Source organism: Tachyglossus aculeatus, chromosome 1, assembly GCF_015852505.1.
Source record: "Tachyglossus aculeatus isolate mTacAcu1 chromosome 1, mTacAcu1.pri, whole genome shotgun sequence".
In the NCBI taxonomy this organism is placed as follows: domain Eukaryota; kingdom Metazoa; phylum Chordata; class Mammalia; order Monotremata; family Tachyglossidae; genus Tachyglossus; species Tachyglossus aculeatus.
Genome location: NC_052066.1, coordinates 73086537 through 73108429, shown reverse-complemented (window position 1 = coordinate 73108429; position 21893 = coordinate 73086537). Strand labels below are relative to the sequence as shown.

At 44.4% G+C, this 21893-nt stretch overlaps 1 protein-coding gene across 1 annotated transcript in view; it reads right to left on the bottom strand.

The window, feature by feature from the left end:
- The window catches only part of MYO7B (myosin VIIB), a 198830-nt gene that overhangs the window by 73127 nt on the left and 103810 nt on the right, over positions 1–21893 (bottom strand). Inside the window, exons 24-28 of the mRNA XM_038750824.1 lie at positions 21361–21438; positions 15218–15345; positions 8956–9082; positions 4632–4751; positions 1621–1794 (exon numbers count right to left, since the gene is read on the bottom strand). Of these exons, the coding sequence (XP_038606752.1) occupies positions 1621–1794; positions 4632–4751; positions 8956–9082; positions 15218–15345; positions 21361–21438 (627 nt within the window). The remainder of the gene's footprint in view (positions 1–1620; positions 1795–4631; positions 4752–8955; positions 9083–15217; positions 15346–21360; positions 21439–21893) is intronic.

Below are 21893 nucleotides of genomic sequence, written 5' to 3'. Positions count from 1 at the left end.
CTCCTTGTCCTTTTAGACTGTGAGCCCACTGTTGGGTAGGGACTGTCTCTATATGTTGCCAACTTGTACTTCCCAAGCGCTTAGTACAGTGCTCTGCACACAGTAAGCGCTCAATAAATACGATTGATGATGAAATGACCTGACATTCCTGGCAAGCAGAAATGACAGGAAAGTCATCCCTTTCCCACCAGAGTAGCTTTTTGAGGGACGTGAGACGGGACAAAATCCTTATGGGCTGGAACTCATTTCTAAGACTAGGCTTTCTCACCGGGAGATGAAACTGTTTCCCCACTCAGGTCTTTTTATGGCACTAGTGATCACAAGACCAAAGTGTTCAGAGAAAGAAACAGAAACCATCCTTAGGATGAACCGCGGAAAGAAAGTTCTGGTCCTCGCTGAAGGGGAATTCAGCTCTTCCTGAAAAAAGGAAGTTTCTGCTGGAATGGAGAGCTCTGTTTAGGAGTCAGGGATAAGACAGGAAAGTTCCTGGATAATCATCATCAACAATGGTATTTATTGATCACTTATTGTGCGCAGGTCACCGTACTAAGTGCTTGGAAGAGTGCCAGAGTTGGTAGTCACGTTTCCTGCCCACAAGAGCGTACAGTCATATAAATATGAGTAAATAATTCATAGTTAGGCACATAAGTGCAGTGGGGTTGAGAATGGACAAATATCAACAGTCCAAAGGTCACAGATCTTAGGATCAATCAATCAATCGTATTTATTGAGCACTTACTGTGTGCAGAGCACTGTACTAAGCGCTTGGGAAGTACAAGTACAAGGATGAAGCTTTCTTCCAGGTGGGATGGGATTGGGAAAATATCTGGCCTAGAATTCGGTACCTTGTCAAAAAATAAGTGCAGTGGGGTTGAGAGGGGACAAATCTCAACAGTCCAAAGGTCACAGATCTTAGGATCAATCAATCAATCAATCGTATTTATTGAGCGCTTACTGTGTGCAGAGCACTGTACTAAGTGCTTGGGAAGTACAAGTACAAGGATGAAGCTTTCTTCCAGGTGGGATGGGATTGGGAAAATATCTGGCCTAGAATTCGGTACCTTGTCAAAAAATAAGTGCAGTGGGGTTGAGAGTGGACAGATATCAACAGTCCAAAGGTCACAGATCTTAGGATCAATCAATCAATCATATTTACTGAGCGCTTACTGTGTGCAGAGCACTGTACTAAGCGCTTGGGAAGTACAAGCACAAGGATGAAGATTTATTCCAGGTGGGATGGGACTGGGAAAATATCTGGCCTAGAATTCGGTACCTTGTCAAAAGATAAGTGCAGTGGGGTTGAGAATGGACAAATATCAACAGTCCAAAGGTCACAGATCTTAGGATCAATCAATCAATCAATCGTATTTATTGAGCGCTTACTGTGTGCAGAGCACTGTACTAAGTGCTTGGGAAGTACAAGTACAAGGATGAAGCTTTCTTCCAGGTGGGATGGGATTGGGAAAATATCTGGCCTAGAATTCGGTACCTTGTCAAAAAATAAGTGCAGTGGGGTTGAGAGTGGACAGATATCAACAGTCCAAAGGTCACAGATCTTAGGATGAAGCTTTCTTCCAGGTGGGATGGGATTGGGAAAATAGCTGGCCCAGAATTGGGTACCTTGTCAAAAATGGCCACGTAGAGGGAAAAACCAAACTGATCCTTCAGTTTCTGCTTCTCAGCGATGTACTGGCAGATCTCTTTGGAGGAAGAGGCAGAATCTGCCTTAACAGTGATGCTCTGGCCATTCACCAGGGTGACGTTGAACATGATGGGATGCTTTGTCTTGATTGCCTGAAAGACAAACGGCGGGGAAGAACAAGATTCCAGGCCTTCCTGCTTTCCTTGGAGGGACTGGGGGGTCAATCAATTAACCAATGGCATTTATTGAGCGCTTACTGTGAGCAGGGAACCGTACTAAGATCTTGGGAGAGTCCAATATAACAGAGTTGGTGGACATGTTCTCTACCCTCAATAAGCTTACAGTCTAGAATCCTGAGAACTCCGGGACCAGGGGCTCTCCAACATCCACGCTCCCTCTGTCCCAATCAATCAATCAATCAATCGTATTTATTGAGCGCTTACTGTGCGCAGAGCACTGTACTAAGCGCTTGGAAAGTACAAGTTGGCACACGCCGATGTGTCCCGCACAGACGTCAGACGACGAGAAGCAGTGTGGCCTAATAGCTAGAGCACTGGCCTGAGAGCCAGGAGGACCTGTTCTAATTCCTGGTCCACCACTTTTCTGCTGTGTGACCTTGAATAAGTCATTTCACTTCTCTGTGCCTCAGTTACCTCATCTGTAAAATGGGGATTAAGACTGTGGGGCCCATGTGGGACACGGACTGTCCAACCTGATTACTTTGTAACTACCCCAGCGCTTAGTACAATGCCTGGCACATAGTAAGCACATAATAAGAATAATAATAATGATAATAGTATTTTGTTAAGCGCCTAAGCACATAACAATAATAATAATGACAATAGTATTTTGTTAAGCACCTAAGCACATAATAATAATGATAATAGTATTTTGTTAAGCGCCTAAGCACATAATAATAATAATGATAATAGTATTTTGTTAAGCGCCTAAGTACATAATAATAATAATGATCATAGTATTTTGTTAAGCGCCTAAGCACATAACAATAATAATAATGATAATAGCGTTTTGTTAAGCGCCTAAGCACATAATAATGATAATAGTATTTTGTTAAGTGCCTAAGCACATAATAATAACGATAATAGTATTTTGTTAAGCACCTAAGCACATAACAATAATAATAACGATAATAGTATTTTGTTAAGCGCCTAAGCACATAACAACAGTAATAACGATAATAGTATTTTGTTAAGCGCCTAAGCACATAACAACAGTAATAACGATAATAGTATTTTGTTAAGCGCCTCAGCACATACTAATAACAATGATAATAGTATTTTGTTAAGCGCCTAAGCACATAATAATAACAATGATAATAGTATTTTGTTAAGCACCTAAGCACATAACAATAATAACAATGATAATAGTATTTTGTTAAGCGCCTAAGCACATAATAATAGTAATAATGATAATAGTATTTTGTTAAGTGCCTAAGCACATAATAATAATAATAATAATAATAATGATAATAGTATTTTGTTAAGCACCTAAGCACATAATAATAATAATGATAATAGTATTTTGTTAAGCGCCTAAGCACATAACAATAGTAATAAGGATAATAGTATTTTGTTAAGCACCTAAGCACATAACAATAGTAATAATGATAATAGTATTTTGTTAAGCGCCTAAGCACATAACGATAATAATAATGATAATAGTATTTTGTTAAGCGCCTAAGCACATAACAATAATAATAATGATAATAGTATTTTGTTAAGTGCCTAAGCACATAATAATAATAATAATAATAATAATGATAATAGTATTTTGTTAAGCACCTAAGCACATAATAATAATAATGATAATAGTATTTTGTTAAGCGCCTAAGCACATAACAATAGTAATAAGGATAATAGTATTTTGTTAAGCACCTAAGCACATAACAATAGTAATAATGATAATAGTATTTTGTTAAGCGCCTAAGCACATAACGATAATAATAATGATAATAGTATTTTGTTAAGCGCCTAAGCACATAACAATAATAATAATGATAACAGTATTTTAAGCACCTAAGCACATAATAATAATAATAATAGTATTTCGTTAAGTGCCTAAGCACATAACAACAATAATAATGATAACAGTATTGTTAAATGCCTAAGCACATAATAATAATAATGATAATAGTATTCTGTTAAGCGCCTAAGCACATAATAATAGTAATAATGATAATAGTATTTTGTTAAGCACCTGACAAAGTGCCAAGCACTGTTCTAAGCTCTGGGGTTGATACGAGGTAATCAGGTTGGACAGATCTTGCAGTCTTAATTCCCATTTTACAGATGAGGGAACTGGAGCATGGAGAAGTTAAGTGACTTACCCAAGGTCACAGAGCCGACAAGTGGTGGAGCAGGGATAGGAACCCACGTCCTCTGATTCCCAAGCCTTGCTCCTGCCGTACCACAATTATTACTTGATGCGAAAATGGTTGTCCTAGCCCACTCTCCCCTCACTGTCAAGTTCATTCATTCATTCAGTCGCATTGACTGAGCGCTTACTGTGTGCAGAGCACTGTCCTAAGCGCTTGGGAAGTCCAAGTTGGCAACATATTGGGACGGTCCCTACCCAACAGCGGGCTCACGGTCTAGCAGTTATTCAACTCTGATTGAAAGGTAGCCACAGGAGACATCCCTGCCCTGGAACAGGATGATGATGATGATGACAGCATTTATTAAGCGCTGACTATGTGCAAAGCACTGTTCTAAGCGCTGGGGAGGCTACAGAGTGATCAGGTTGTCCCACCGAGGGCTCACAGTCAATCCCCATTTTCCAGATGAGGGAACCGAGGCCCAGAGAAGTGGAGTGACTTGACTAAAGTCACACAGCCGACGGTCGGTGGAGCCGGGATTTGAACCCGTGACCACTGGCTCCAAAGCCCGGGCTCTTTCCACTGAGCCCCGCTGCTTCTCACGGGAGCCCACCACACCTCTGGAGGAAACTTAGAAACGGTTAAAAAGGTTACCTGGAGTTCCAGCCAGCTTGGAGGCTCACCGCGCACTCCGTTGGTGAAGGTCCGTTTCAGCCGCTCGGCGCAGTAGGGGCCGTAGGCCGAGGGTCCCTTGCTGAGGAAGTTTAGCAAGTACTGGGTGGACAGAACAAGAAAGGTGGGTGCTGACGGGAGAAGTTTCTATCAAGCGAGAAAGCTCACTATACCAGGTCGGAAACATCCAACCGACTTCCCTGAATTTGGTAAATTGGACTACGATGACGCCATTTGTTAAGCGCTTACTACGTGGCAAAGCACTGTTCTAAGCCCTGGGGGGGGATACAATGTGACCAAGTTGTCCCACGGGGGGCTCACAGTCTTCATCCCCATTTTTTACAGAGGAGGTCACTGAGGCTCAGAGAAGTGAAGTGACTTGCCCGAGGTCACACAGCAGACTTGTGGCGGAGCCGGCATTCGAACCCATGACCTCTGACTCCAAAGCCCGGCCTCTTTTCACTCATTGTAAGCTCACTGTAGGCCGGGAACACGTCTGCCAACTCTGAGCCCACTGTTGGGTAGGGACCATCTCTGTATGTTGCCAACTTGTACTTCCCAAGTGCTTAGTGCAGTGCTCTGCACACAGTAAGTGCTCAATAAATATGACTGAATGAATGAATGCTGTATTATACTCTCCCAAGAGCTTAATACAGTGTTCTGCACATAGTAAGCACTCATTCATCCAGTCGTATTTTTTTAATAGCATTTATTAAGCGCTTACTATGTGCAAAGCACTGTTCTAAGCGCTGCGGAGGTTACAAGGTGATCAGGTTGTCCCACGGGGGGCTCACAGTTTTAATCCACATTTTACAGATGAGGTAACTGAGGCACAGAGAAGTTAAGTGACTTGCCCAAAGTCACACAGCTGACAATTGGCAGAGCCGGGATTTGAACTCATGACCTCTGACTCCAAAGCCCGTGCTCTTTCCACTGAGCCACGCTGCTTCTCTTGTATTTATTGAGCGCTTACTGTGTGCAGAGCACTGTACTAAGCGCTTGGGAAGTACAAGTCGGCAACATATAGAGACGGTCCCTACCCAGCAATGGGCTTACAGTCCTGGCACTCAATAAATACAAACACTCCATCACTTCGCTTCTCTCCTTCTACAACCCAGCCTGCATATGCTTCACTCCTCGAATGCTAATCTTCTCACTGTGCCTCCATCTCGCCTGTCTCGCTGCCGACCCCTGGCCTGTGTTCATTCAACTCATTCAATCATATTTATTGAGCGCTTACTTTGTGCAGAGCACTGTACTAAGCGATTGGGAAGTCCAAGTTGGCAACATATAGAGATGGTCCCTACCCAACAACGGGCTCACAGTCTAGAATCAGTCAATCAATCGTATTTATTGAGCACTTACTGTGTGCAGAGCACTGTACTAAGCGCTTGGGAAGTACAAGTCGGCAACATATAGAGACGGTCCCTAACCCACAGTGGGCTCACAGTCTAGAAGGGGAAACACAGTCCAGTCTGTGTTCTGCCTCTGGCCTGGAATGCCCTCCCTCCTCAAATCTGCCAAACAATTAAGCAGAGAAGCAGCGTGGCTCAGTGGAAAGAGCACGGGCTTTGGAGTCAGAGGTCATGGGTTCAAACCCGGCTCCGCCAATTGTCAGCTGTGTGACCTTGGGCAAGTCACTTCACTTCTCTGGGCCTCAGTTCCCTCACCTGTAAAATGGGGATTAAGACTGGGAGCCCCACGTGGGACAACCTGATCACCCTGTATCCTCCCCAGCACAGTGCTTTGCACATAGTAAGTGCTTAATAAATGCCAATTATACTTCATATATATATATATATATATAATTACTCTCTCACCTTCAAAGCCTTACTGAAGGCTCATCTCCTCCAAGATGCCTTCCCAGATTAAGCCCCACTTTTCCTCATCTCCCACTCCCTTCTGCATCACCCTAACTTGCTCCCTTTGCTCTTCCCCCCCTCCCAGGAGCACAGCACATGTATAAATCTGTAATTTTATTTCTTTGTATTCAGGTCTATTTGTATTGATACCTGTCTCTCCCTCATCTAGACCATGCGCTTCTTGGCAGATATTGTCACTCTTTATTGTTGTATTGTCCTTTTCCAAGTGCTTAGTACAGTGCTCTGCACAGCTGGGTAGGGACCGTCTCTATATGTTGCCAACTTGTACTTCCCAAGTGCTTAGTACAGTGCTCTGAACACAGAGCACTGGAAGCAGTGTGGCTCAGTGGAAAGAGCCCGGGCTTTGGAGTCAGAGGTCATTGGTTCAAATCCTGGCTCCGCCGCTTGTCAGCTGTGTGACTTTGGGCAAGTCACTTCACTTCTCTGGGCCTCCGTTACCTCATCTGTAAAATGGGGATTAAGACTGTGAGCCCCACTTGGGACAACCTGATCACCTTGTATCCTCCCCAGCGCTTAGACCAGTGCTCTGCACATAGTAAGTGCTTAACAAATGCCATCATTATTATTATTCTCTGTGCCTCAGTTACCTCATCTGTAAAATGAGGATTAAGACTGTGAGCCCCCCGTGGGACAATCTGATCACCTTGTAAACTCCCCAGCACTTAGAACAGTGCTTTGCACATAGTAAGCGCTTAAGAAATCCCATTATTATTAATAATAAATACGATTGATTGATTGATTGGTAGTAAGCGCTTAATACAACTGAATGAATGAATGATTGAACTTAAGAACGTAGTCATAATTTATCACTGTCTCTCCCTCTAGACTAGTTGGTAGACATGTGTATAGTGTACTCTCACAAGTGCTTAGTACAGTGCTCTGCACACAGTAAGAACTCCATAAATGCAATGGATTGATTGAGGATCAAACGTTCAACCACATGAAAATATAACCTCTAGAGCTTTAGCAGAGTGGAACAAAACAAAGCTTTGATTTTACCGATTTCTTTTCATTTGGGAGCTCACATGGTATGACACTGAACCCAACTCTAGAGCACTTACAGGGCAGGGCACCGGACTAAGTGCTCAAGAAATTCCATTTTTTTTTTATGGTGGTATTTGTTAAGCGCTTACTATGTGCAAAGCACTGTTCTAAGCGCTGGGGAGGTTACAAGGTGATCAGGTTGTCCCATGGGGGGGCTCATAGTTTCAATCCCCATTTTACAGATGAGGTAACTGAGGCACAGAGAAGTTAAGTGACTTGCCCAAAGTCACACAGCTGACAGTTGGTGGAGCCGGGATTTGAACCCGTGATGTCTGACTCCAAAGCCCGGGCTCTTTCCACTGAGCCACGCTGCTTCTCCACTGACCGATGAATGAAGTGCCGTAATACTCACTAATTACGCCATAATGAGAATAGCGTTATTCTCTCACAGAACCTTGAAATCATTTCACCCACCAAACCCTTCCCTGAGAGGAGCATGCCAGAACTGTAATAAAATTTTCATTTTAAGACAAGGCCCCAGGGGAATGTGAGACAGTGTTTGACTAAGTAAAGGATTCGCATCCTTTGAAACCCAGGATAGGTAGTCCAGATGGTTGGTTTGGAGCAGGAACCCTTGTGTAGATTCAGTATTCCTGTCCAAATATTGTGAACCTCTCCCCACTTGCTCGCTCCTCCTTGTCCGGTGTCCCCATGTTCTGTCGTCTGTCTCCCCCTTCTATAATGATGGCATTTATTAAGCGCTTACGCTGTGCAAAGCACTGTTCTAAGCGCTGGGGAGTTTACAAGGTGATCAGATTGGCCCACGGGGGGGGCTCACGGTCTTAATCCCCATTTTACAGATGAGGCAACTGAGGCCCAGAGAAGTGACTTGCCCAAAGTCACCCAGCTGACAAGCGGCGGAGCCGGGATTTGAACCCATAATAATAATAATAATGCTGGCATTTGTTAAGCACTTACTATGTGCAAAGCACTGTTCTAAGCTCTTGGGGGGATACAAAGTGATCAGGTTGTCCCACGTGGGGCTCACAGTCTTAATCCCCATTTTACAGATGAGGTCACTGAGGCTCAGAGAAGTTAAGTGACTTGCCCAAGGTCACACAGCAGACATGTGGAGGAGCCGGGATGACTCTGACTCCAAAGCCCGGGCTTTTTCCACTGAGCCACGCCGCTTCTTTAGACCGTGAGCCCACTGTCGGGTAGGGGCCGTCTCCAGATGTTGCCAACTTGGACTTCCCGAGAGCTTAGTACAGTGCTCTGCACGCAGTAAGCGCTCAATAAATACGATCGAATGAATGAATGAATGGCTAACAGGGGTGACTGTTTCCATGTAGGCCATTTTTCCAGGAATAGCAGAAACGGGCAAGCGTTCCCATCAGTTGGCTCGCAGCTCCACCGGGCACAAAGAAAGGAGACTCTACCTTCACGAACTTATCTGAAGGCGGGAAACAGCCCAAACAGAGAGAGAGTAGAATCCAACCACGCGCGTGACTGTTCTTGTTGTAGTTTTCGGACAACTGCTTGCAAATTTGGCAGTAAATTTCATCCCTGAAAGACACATGCAGGCAACTGTTTGAGCGGTCCTCCGTAAATACAGCTCAACGATAATGACAACTAGACTGGATTCAGCGCTCAGAGGTCACGGGTTCTAAGCCCGGCTCCACCACCTGTCAGCTGTGTGACTTTGGGCAAGTCACTTCACTTCTCTTGTCCTCGGTTCCCTCATCTGTAAAATGGGGATTAAGACTGTGAGCCCCACGTGGGACAACCCGGTCAGCTTGTATCCTCCCCAGCGCTTAGAACAGTGCTTTGCACCTAATAAGTGCTTAATAAATGCCATTATTATTATTATTATTACATAGCGGATTGGGCGAGGTGACTAAGGTCACTTTGAGTCTCCAGGTTTGCAGGTAGAAACTCGATAAGACTATCTACAAGTCCGTGGGCAGCAGGCTTTTGCCCTAAAAAAAATTATGATGATGATGATGGCATTTGTTAAGCGCTTACTATGTGCAAAGCACTGTTCTAAGCGCTGGGGAGGATACAAGCTGATCAGGTTGTCCCACGTGGGGCTCAAGGTCTTAATCCCCATTTAACAGACGAGGGAACTGAGGCCCAGAGAAGTGAAGTGACTTGCCCAGAGTCACACAGCTGACAAGTGGTGGAGCCGGAATTAGAACCCGTGACCTCTGGCTCCCAAGCCCGGGCTCTTTCCACTGAGCCACACTGCTTCTCAGCGGGGTACTTGTTGAGTGCTTTCTATGTGCCTTTTAGACTGTGAGCCCACTGTTGGGTAGGGACTATCTCTATATGTTGCCAATTTGTACTTCCCAAGCGCTTAGTACATGCTCTGCACATAGTAAGCGCTCAATAAATACGATTGATGATGTGCCAAGCGCTATTCCACGCACTGGAGTAGATACAATTTAATCAGGTTGGACACAGTCCCTGTCCCACCTGGGGCTCACACTAGGTCATGAGTTCTAATCCCGGCTCTGCCACTTGTCTGCTGTGTGATCCTGGGCAAATCACTTCAGTTCTCTGGGCCTCAGTTGCTTCATCAGTAAACTGAGGATTGAGGCTGTGAGCCCCACATGGGACAGGGACTGTGTCCAACCCAGTTTGCTTGGATCCACCCCAGCGCTTAGTACAGTGCCTGGCACATAGTAATCGCTTAACAAATACCATCATTATTAGTATTATCCCCATTTTACAGATAAGGTAACTGAGGCACAGAGAAGTGAAGTGACTCGCCCGAGGTCACACAGCAGACACATGGAGGAGCAGGATTAGAACCCAGGTCCGCCTGTGTTTTATCCGCTAAGCCACGTTACTTGGAGCCTAGGTATTCCTGGCTCCAAAGGTGACAGGGAATACCAGGGAGAGGCAGAGAGCGCGGAGGAGAATTTGACCCATTACCCAGAGCTGCTGCTGAGACTCCAACTTTCCTGTGAGAACTCAAGGAGACACCAGTTTGGTCCGTCAAATAGTTACTGGCTACTTTTTGAGCGCCGATCCTGGAAATGGGTTCAGGGCTATTGTCTCTCAGGCTCAGCCCAGTGCCAATAATATCCTTCCCATGGCTGCCATCTAGACTGTAAGCTCACCGTGGCCAGGGAAGGTGTCTACCAACTTTCCAGGTGCTTAGTATGGTACTTAGAGGTACTGAGCCCAGCTTCTGGGGCTCAGTGGAAAGAGCCCGGGCTTTGGAGTCAGAGGTCATGGGTTCAAATCCTGGCTCTCCCAATTGTCAGCTGGGTGACTTTGGGCAAGTCACTTCATTCATTCATTCAATCGTATTTATTGAGCGCTTACTACGTGCAGAGCACCGTACTAAGCGCTTGGGAAGTACAAGTTGGCAACACATAGAGACGGCCCCTACCCAACAACGGGCTCACAGTCTAGAAGGGAGAGACAGATAACAAAACAAAACATGTGGTCAGGTGTCAAGATATCAGAATAAATAGAAGTAAAGCTAGATGCACATCACTGACAAAATAAATAGAATAGTAAATATGTACAAGTAGAATGAATAGAGTAATAAATCTGTAAAAAACTTAACTTCTCTGTGCCTCAGTGACCTCATCTGGAAAATGGGGATTAAGACTATTAGCACCCCCATGGGGCAACCTGATCACCTTGTAACCTCCCCAGCGCTTAGAACAGTGCTTTGCACATAGTAAGCGCTTAATAAAAGCCATCATCATCATTATTATTATTATTACTCCACACACGGTAAGTGCTCAGTAGACAGCACCGATTGATCCATTGCCATCCCCTCTTCTCCACGCTGAAATGGAATCATTCGAGTTGGGAAAAACAGAAGTAGGGAAAACCATTCTTTGTGGGAATATAAAAACCATGTAAGACTTTGTACCTCTTGATTTGAGTGGGGCCTAGATCCTTTTTTTGGTGGGTTGAGGATTTACTGCTACTACTAATAATGATGATGGCATTTATTAAGCACTTACTATGTGCAAGGCACTGTTCTAAGTGCTGGAGCACTGTTATCAAGTGAAGCATTGGCCTTTTCAATGATTGGGAAAAAGGAGCTGCTTTCCCAGACCGCTCCCCACCACCCTTAATCATGGCCACATCGTTAGCATCCTCTGCCTCCTCTACTACCACTGGCCTGGGCTAAATGTATCCCTCCCCTACGAGTCCCCGAAGGGTCAGGGAGAAAGCATGTGGGGAGTTGGAAGTCTTGGGGAGGACAAAGGAAAATGAGCTTTAGTCTGCAAAGCTCCCAGAATTTCCCTGTCCTTTCCCTACAATCTTAACGTGGCCCGGCCTACCACCGGTATATAAATCATCATCATCAATTGTATTTATTGAGCACTTACTATGTGCAGAGCACTGTACTAAGCGCTTGGGAAGTACAAATTGGCAACATATAGAGACAGTCCCTACCCAACAGTGGGCTCACAGTCTAAAAGGGGGACACAGAGAACAAAACCAAACATACTATAAATCCAGGAAGACACCATCTGTGCCAACTAAGAGCAGCTAATAATAATAATGATGGCATCTATTAAGCGCTTACTATGTGCAAAGCACTGTTCTACACACTGGGGAGGTTACAATAATAATAATGGCATTTATTAAGTGTTTACTATGTGCAAAGCACTGTTCTAAGCGCAGTGCTCTGCACACAGTAAGTGCTCAATAAATACGATTGATTGATTGATTGGAGAGGATACAAGGTGATCAGGTTGTCCCACAGGGGGCTCACAGTCAATCCTCATTTTACAGATGAGGGAACTGAGGCACAGAGAAGTGAAGTGACTTACCCAAAGTCACACAGCTGACAATTGGTGGAGCCGGGATTTGAACCCGTAACCTCTTACTCCAAAGCCCGGGCTCTTTCCACGGAGCCATGCTGCTTCTCCATTCATTCATTCAATCGTATTTATTGAGCGCTTACTGGGTGCAGAGCACTGGACTAAGCGCTTGGGAAGTACACGTCGGCAAAATATAGAGACGGTCCCTACCCAACAATGGGCTCACAGGCTAGAAGGGGGGAGACAGACAATAATACAAAACAGATAAGGGTTGGAGTGCAATTAATAATTTTAGACTGTGAGCCCACTGTTGGGTAGGGACTGTCTCTATATGTTGCCAATTTGTACTTCCCAAGCGCTTAGTACAGTGCTCTGCGCATAGTAAGCGCTCAATAAATACGATTGATGATGATGACAATAATAATAATAATGATGACAGCATTTATTAAGCGCTTACTATGTCCAAAGCACTGCTCCAAGCGCCGGGGAGGCCACAAGGTGACCAGGTTGTCCCACGGGAGGCTCACAGTCTTCATCCCCATTTTACAGAAGAGGTAACTGAGGCACAGAGAAGTTAAGTGATTTGCCCAAAGTCACAGAGCTGACAATCGGCGGAGCGGTTATTTGAACCCATGACCTCTGACTCTTTCCACTGAGCCACGCTGCTTCTCCTAAAGCACAGACAACCTATATTGGCGTTGCCTGGTAGGGCCCGTCTCTATATGTTGCCAACTTGTACTTCCCAAGTGCTTAGTCCAGTGCTCTGCACACAGTAAGCGCTCAATAAATGCGATTGAATGAAAGAATGCTGGCCTCTGGAACCTGTTTCTGAATATTTTACCCCTTTAACCAGCCCCGGATGAGTGAGAGAGGATATGAGCCACTGCAGCGTGACTTTACACTACTCAACCTTTCTTTTTCTCTCCCTGTTGCCTCCCATCCCTACTGTGCTTGCTGGAAATCACAGCTCACACTCCAAACTTGCGCCTCCTCCACTCCTCCTATTCCACCCCCATGCTCCTAGCCACTTTCCAATCAATCAATCAATCAATCATACTTATTGAGCGCTTACTGTGTGCAGAGCACCGTACTAAGCACTTGGGAAGTCCAAGTTGGCAAATATAGAGATGGTCCCTACCCAACAGCGGGCTCACAGTCTAGAAGGCTGTCTCACAGACTGTCTCTAATATGTTGCCAATTTGTACTTCCCAAGCGCTTAGTACAGTGCTCTGCACATAGTAAGCGCTCAATAAATACGATTGATGATGACGATGATTAGAAGGGGGAGACAGAGAACAAAACAGCCCTACTGAAACAGCAGCATGCCTTAGTAGATAAAGCCCAGGTCTGTGAGTCAGAGGACCTGGGTTCTAATCCTGGCTCCTCCACTTGTCAGCTGTGTGACCTTGGGCGAATCCCTTCACTTCTCTGGGCCTCAGTTCCCTCATCTGTCAAATGGGGATTAAGACTCTGAGTTCCACCTGGAACAGGGATTGTGCCCAACCTGATTCGCTTGTAAAAATAAAAATAAAATAGTGGCATTTATTAAGTGCTTACTATGTGCAAAGCGCTGTTCTAAGAGCTGGGCAGGTTACAAGGTGATCAGCTTGTCCCACAGGGGGGCTCACAGTCTTCATCCCCATTTTGCAGATGAGGTAACTGAGGCCCAGAGAAGTGAAGTGACTTGCCCAAAGTCACAGCTGACAAGTGGCGGAGGCCGGGATTTGAGCCTGTGACCTCTGACTCCAAAGCCCGGGCTCTTTTCCACTGAGCCACGCTGCTTCATGCTGCTTGTATCTACCTCAGCGCTCAGAACAGTGCTTGGCACATAGTAAGCGCTTAACAAATACCAGAATTATTATTATTCTAATCAGTCCTGTTTTGTGGGTTTTTTTTAAATTTCTATTTTATTTTTAAGCAGGTTGATGAATTAGGATCACATTCTTTGTGGGCAGCGTGGCTCAGTGGAAAGAGCCCGGGCTTGGGAGTCATTTTGTTTTGTTCTCTGTCTCCCCCTTCTAGACTGTGAGCCCACTGTTGGGTAGGGACCGTCTCTATATGTTGCCAACTTGTACTTCCCAAGCGCTTAGTACAGTGCTCTGCACACAGTAAGCGCTCAATAAATACTATTGAATGAATGAATGAAGGTCATGGGTTCCAATCCCGGCTCCACCACTTGTCGGCTGTGTGACTTTGGGCTAGTCACTTCACTTGGTAACCTTAATGGAGATTAAGACTGTGAGCCCCACGTGGGACAACCTGATCACCTTGTATCCACCTCCAGCGCTTAGAACAGTGCTTCGCACATAGTAAGCACTTAACAAATGCCATTATTATCATTATCATTATTATTATTGCCCACTTATATGCTTCGACACACCCTATCTTTGTTAGGCTAGGCCTTAGAAACTACAGGGGCCGAGGCGGAGTGGGGACATGCCAATCGACACAAAGCGGTTGAGGGGTTTGGAGTCACTTGAGTCCATCATCATCATCATCAACCGAATTTATTGAGCGCTTACTATGTGCAGAGCACTGGACTAAGCGCTTGGGAAGTACAAATTGGCAACATCTAGAGACAGTCCCTACCCAACAGTGGGCTCACAGTCTAAAAGGGGGAGACAGAGAACAAAACCAAACATACTAACAAAATAAAATAAATAGAATAGATATGTACAAATAAAATAAATAAATAAATAAATAGAGTAAAAAATATGTACAAAGGCAGTGCACTGTTGGGTAGGGACCGTCTCTATATGTTGCCAACTTGTACTTCCCAAGCGCTTAGTACAGTGCTCTGCACACAGTAAGCGCTCAATAAATACGATTGATTGATTGATTGATTGATCTTTCGAGATGGAGGAGAGGGAGTTGTAATTTTCCACGAGCGGTAGGCACAGACCTGATGCCGGGCCGCAGAATTGCGTTGCCGATAATGAAGTGAAGTTTTTCCAGGTTGGACATGGGTCTGTCGGAGATGGAGCTGTCCGTCTCAAAAGGCTCCTCCCCGCTGCTCAGCTGGCTTGTCACCTGAATCCCAGAGAGAGGTCGTCAATCATCAGGCATATTTACTGAACACTTCCCGTGGGCAGAGCACTGTACTAAGCACTTGGGAGAGTACAAAATAATACAGTTGGTGGACAAGTTCCCTGCCCACAACGTGCTTATGGTCTATTCATTCATTCATTCAATTGCATTTATTGAGCGCTTACTGTGTGCAGAGCACTGGACTAAGCGCTTGGGAAGTACAAGTTGGCAACATCTAGAGACGGTCCCTACCCAACAGTGGGCTCACAGTCTAGAAGGGGGAGACAGAGAACAAAACAAAACATATTTACAAAATAAAATAGAATATGTACAAATAGAGTAATAAATCCGTACAAACATATATACATATATACAGGTGCTGTGGGGAGGGGAAGGAGGTAAGGGGGGAATGGGGAAGGGGAGGAGGGGGAGAGGAAGGAAGGGGCTCAGAAGACACGTGGAAGATTTCTCTGGAAGCAGCTGTTGCCTCCCAAAGAGTCTTAAGAATGGAGTCCATCATTCATTCATTCAATCGTATTTATTCGGTATATACTAATAACAATAATGATGGTATTGGTTAAGTGCTTACTATGTGCCAAGCACCGTTCAGTGAGACTGCTATGTATGTTCCTATTATCACCACAATCACTTCTTCAGTATACAATAATAATAATAATGATGATGGTTGGTATTTGTTATGTGCTTACTATGTGCCAAGCACTGTTCAGTGAGAGAGCTATGTATGTTCCTATTATCACCACAACCACTTCTTCAGTATATAATAATAATAATAATAATGATGGCATTTGTTAAGTGCTTACTATGTGCCAAGCACTGTTCAGTGAGAGAGCTATGTATGTTCCTATTATCACCACAACCACTTCTTCAGTATATAATAATAATAATAATAATGATGGCATTTGTTAAGTGCTTACTATGTGCCAAGCACTGTTCAGTGAGAGAGCTATGTATGTTCCTATTATCACCACAACCACTTCTTCAGCATATAATAATAATAATAACGATGGCATTTGTTAAGTGCTTACTATATGCCAAGCGCTGTTCAGTGAGACAGCTATGTATGTTCCTATTATCACCACAACCACTTCTTCGGTATATAATAATAATAATAATGATGGTATTTGTTAAGTGCTTACTATGTGCCAAGCGCTGTTCAGTGAGACAGCTATGTATGTTCCTATTATCACCACAATCACTTCTTCAGTATATAATAATAATAATAATGTTATTTGTTAAGTGCTATGTGCCAAGCGCTGTTCAGTGAGACAGCTATGTATGTTCCTATTATCACCACAACCACTTCTTCAGTATATAATAATAATAATGATGGTATTTGTTAAGTGCTTACTATGTGTCAAGCGCTGTTCAGTGAGACAGCTATGCATGTTCCTATTATCACCACAATCACTTCTTCAGTATATAATAATAATAATAATAATAATGATGGTATTTGTTAAGTGCTTACTATGTGTCAAGCGCTGTTCAGTGAGACAGCTATGTATGTTCCTATTATCACCACAATCACTTCTTCAGTATATAATAATAATAATAATAATGATGGTATTTGTTAAGTGCTTACTATGTGCCAAGCGCTGTTCAGTGAGACAGCTAAGTTCTCCCCCTCCTCCCCCTCTCCATCCCCCCCGCCTTACCTCCTTCCCTTCCCCACAGCATCTGTATATATGTATATATGTTTGTACGGATTTATTACTCTAATTATTTATTTTACTTGTACATATCTATTCTATTTATTTTATTTTGTTAATATGTTTGGTTTTGTTCTCTGTCTCCTCCTTCTAGACTGTAAGCCCACTGTTGGGTAGGGACCGTCTATGTTGCCAACTTGTACTTCCCAAGCGCTTAGTACAGTGCTCTGCACACAGTAAGTGCTCAATAAATACGATTGATTGATTGATTGATAAGTATGTTCCTATTATCACCACAATCACTTCTTCACTTGAACGCCTAAGAGGTCTTTCCCTGGCACAGAACGGTTAGGTTAGATGAACTTCTCTAAGAACGTATAATTAGTGGGAAACCACATACACTTTCTCACACTTTCTCTCTCTTTCTATTTTACATAAACTATTCACAGTGAAGACCAAGATGTGCTGGAGATATGGATTTCAGTAAGAGATTTTGGGTAATCAGCGAAGGCCATCTGGAGGAGTTGGTGGATTTTTTTATGGTATTTGTTAAGCGTTTAGGGATGCACCGAAATGTTGAAGAATACACAAGAAAACGAAGCCCGGTAGGTAAAATTTGGGATAGGAAGTTGGGGAAATTGGAGTCTGCTCCTTTAACCTTGGTTTACTCTATTACCTTGGGTAAGTTACTTAACTGCTCTGTACCTCGATTTCCTCATCAGTAAAAATGTGGCCTGTTGGAAAGCCCATGGGGCTGGGAGGCAGAGGACCTGGGTTCTAATCCCTACTCTGCCACTTGCCTGCTCTGTGACCTTGAACAATTAGCTTCTTTGTGCCTCAGTTTCCTCATCTGTAAATTGAGGATTAAAGAAGTATAATAATAATAATAATAATCAATCAACCAATCATATTTATTGAGCACTTACTGTGTGCAGAGCACTGTACTAAGCGCTTGGGAAGTACAAGTTGGCAACATATAGAGACAGTCCCTACCCAACAGTGGGCTCACCATCTAAATTAAGTGTTTACTATGTGTCAAGCACTGTTCTAAGCGCTGGGGAGGTTACAAGGTGATCAGGTTGTCCCACGGGGGGGCTCACAGTCTTCATCCCCATTTTACAGATAAGGGAACTGAGGCCCAGAGAAATGAAGTGACTTGCCCAAAGTATATGTATATGGTGCTGCAGCGTGGCTCAGTGGAAAGAGCCCAGGCTTTGGAGTCAGATGTCATGGGTTCAAATCCCAGCTCTGCCACTTGTCAGCTGTGTGACTTTGGGCAAGTCACTTCGCTTCTCTGGGCCTCAGTTCCCTCATCTGGAAAATGGGGGGCAACCTGACCACCTCATATCTACCCCAGCACTTAGAACAGTGCTTTGCACATAGTAAATGCTTAACAAATACCACCATTATTATTATTATACAAGCAAATCAGGTTGGACACAGTCCATGTCCCACGTGGGGCTCACAGTCTTAATACCCATTTAACTTATGAGGTAACTGAGGCACAGAGAAGTTTAGTGACTTGCTCAAGGTCACACAGCTGACAAGTGGGGGACTTAGAATTAGAACTCAGGTCCTTCTGACTCCCAGGGCCTTGGTCTCCCCACTAGGCCACATTACTTCTCCTGAACAAGAAGGCAGCTAAGAAGATTAATAATAATAATAATGGCATTTATTAAATGCTTACTATGTGCAAAGCACTATTCTAAGCGCTGGGGGAGATACAAGGTGATCAGGTTGTCCCATGGGGGGCTGACAGTCTTAATCCCCATTTTGCAGATGAGGTAACAGGCACAGAGAAGTGAAGTGACTTGCCCAAAGTCATACAGCTGTCAATTTGCGGAGCCAGGATTTGAACCCATGACCTCTGACTCCAAAGCCCGTGCTCCACTGAGCCAAGCTGCTTTCCTATAATAATGACGGCATTTGTTAAGCGCTTACATGTAATCAGGTTGCCCCACGTGGGGCTCACAGTCTTAATCCCCATTTGACAGGTGAGGTAAATGAGGCACAGAGAAGTGAAGTGACTTGCCCAAAGTCACACAGCTGACAAGTGGCAGATCTGGGATTAGAACCCATGACCTCTGACTCTCAAGCCCAGGCTCTTTCCCCTGAGCCACGCTGCTTCTCCATTAGAGAAGATTAGTACACTCTTCAAAATTTCTCTCTCATTTAAGGAGTTAGAGAAAACAGAAGAGCAGTCTACCCGTGTTTCATTGGCAGCCACATCCAGAGGCGTTTCCCCGCCTGTGTTCCAAATAAAAAACAAAAATCACGGCTGACAGACAGTGAGGTCTGCTTTAAAAAATACAAATAGTAAAAGAGCTCCATGCAGCCCGCACAGAGGAAAGTGCTTGGGATATACTTTTGGTTCTGCTGGGAAGAGAGAGTTGGAGTTGACTAAGGGTGCCTAACAGTGGTTGTGGGGGAGGGAATAAAGAGATATTCGAGTTCAATTAATTTTTTTTAATGGTATTTGTTAAGACCTATGTGCCTGGCACTGTACTAGACGCTGAGGTAGATACAACATAATCAGGTTGGATATAGTCCATGCCCCATATGGAGCTCACGGTCTTAATATTCATTTTACATATGAGGTAACAGACACAGAGAAGTTCATTCATTCAATCGTATTTATTGAGCGCTTACTGTGTGCTCTCTGGGTGCAGAGCACTGTACTAAGCGCTTGGGAAGTACAAGTTGGCAACATATGGAGACGGTCCCTACCCAACAACGGGCTCACGTCTAGAAGGGGGAGAGCCGAGCGACGATTCAAGAAGGGGAGAAAACGGGGGGGTGTTAATTCAGGGACCTAATGGGGCTGAAAAGCCATACGGGGGACCTGGTGACCGTGGCAACCCGGGTCCTTAGCAACAGGGGGTCTGCAGCATCCGGGGTCCTTAGCAACCGGGGCTCACAGCATCAGGGGTCCTTAGCAACCGGGGCTCACAGCATCAGGGGTCCTTAGCAAAGGGGGACCATGACAACAGGGTCCTTAGCGATCTGGGGGGAGGGGGCCCCCATCATTGACCGAGTTTGGGGGTCTCCCGCCCCCCCGGCCGCCCCCTCCCTCCGCGGGTCCCCCCGCCCAGCCTTGCCCAAGGCCACACAGAGGATAAGTGGTGGACCCGGGATTAGAACCCGGGTCCTTCTGATCCCCAGGCTTGTGCTGCTCCACTAGGCCACACTACTTCTAACGAAGATTGGCCCCTAATGGCATCAGAGATAAAGGAGAGAAAAAGTTGGAACGGAGTAGAAGGCGACTATCAGAATTGTTTGAGAAATTTTGTGTGCCAGGAAAAGCAGAAGGAATCACTGCTATGGGCTGAGAAGCAGTGTGGCCTAGTAGAAGAAGCTGGATTTTAATCCTGGCTCCATCACTTGCCCACTGTGTGACCTTGGGCAAGTCACATCACTTCTCCGGGCTTCAGTTTCTTCATCTGTAAAATGGGTATTCAATACCTATTCTCTCTTAGACTGGGATTCCCATGTGGTACAGGGACTGTGTCCAGCCTAATTTTTGTGTATCTACTTCCATGCTTAGTAAAGTATTTGACACATCATAAGAATCGCTTCTCAGTAACACAGTTATTTTAATTGTGGAAAAAGCGCAGATCTGGGAGTCAAAGGACCTGGGTTCTAATCCCAGCTCTGCCATTCACCTGTTATGACCTTGGGCAAACCATTTAACTTCTCTATACCTCAGTTTCCTCATCTGTAAAATGGGGATTAAATACCTGTTTTCTCTCCTAGACTGTGAGTCCAATTAGGGAAAGTGTCCAATCATGAGCGCTCAATAAATATGATTGAATGAATGACTGTATTGTATCTGCCCCAGAACTTAGTACAGTGTTTGGTGCACAGAAAACACTTAAATACCACTATTATTACTATGCAGAAAGGCAAGAGGACAAAGTTCCAATTTAGCATTGATAGACTGAACTGTTTCTATGCCAAGGCACAATGATGATGATGATTCATTCATTCAGTCATTCAGTCATATTTATTGAGCACTTACTGTGTGCAGAGCACTGTACTAAGCACTTGGGAAGTACAAGTCGGCAACATATAGAGACGATCCCTACCCAACAGTGGGCTCACAGTCTAGAAGATGGCATTTGTTAAACTCTTACTATGTGTAAAGCACTGTTCTAAGCGCTGTGAGGATTCAAAGTGATCAGGTCGTCGCACGTAGGGCTCACAGTCTTAATCCCCATTTTACAGATGAGGTAACTGAGGCTCAGAGAAGTGAAGTGACTTGCCCAAGGTCATACAGCAGACAAGTGGCGGAGCCGGGATTAGAACCCATGAAAGAAAGGTAGTGGGGACAAGAGAAGTACTTAATTCTTACCTGTTCCGTCAACTTGGATGATCGCTTCAGCTTCATTGAAGAAATCTCTTTAAAGCCTTTATCTCTCTGACTGGCATTCTAAGATTTAAAGGATAAGAATTACATACCCAAGTTAGGGGAGACTGATGCATGCTGCGACAGTGAATCAATCAATAGTATTTATTGAGCACTTACTAGGTGCAGAGCACTATAAGAGTGCTTGGGATTGTACAACAGAGTTGGTAGACATTCTCAAGGCCAGTGAACTTAGAGGATAAGCAAAAATAATAAAATGTCTATCCATGTGAAAGAAACCAAAGACGCTGATCCCAGAGCATTGGATCCTTGAGGACCTCTCACTAGCTCTAATGGAAAATACACTCCTGTCCTCTCTGTTCAGAGTGATTTAGGGCTAAACCCATGACCTCGATCCCCTCAAGGGTTTATTTTACTTGTACATATTTACTATTCTATTTATTTCATTAATGATGTGCATATAGCTTTAATTCTATTTGTTCTGACGATTTTGACACCTGTCTACATGTTTTGTTTTG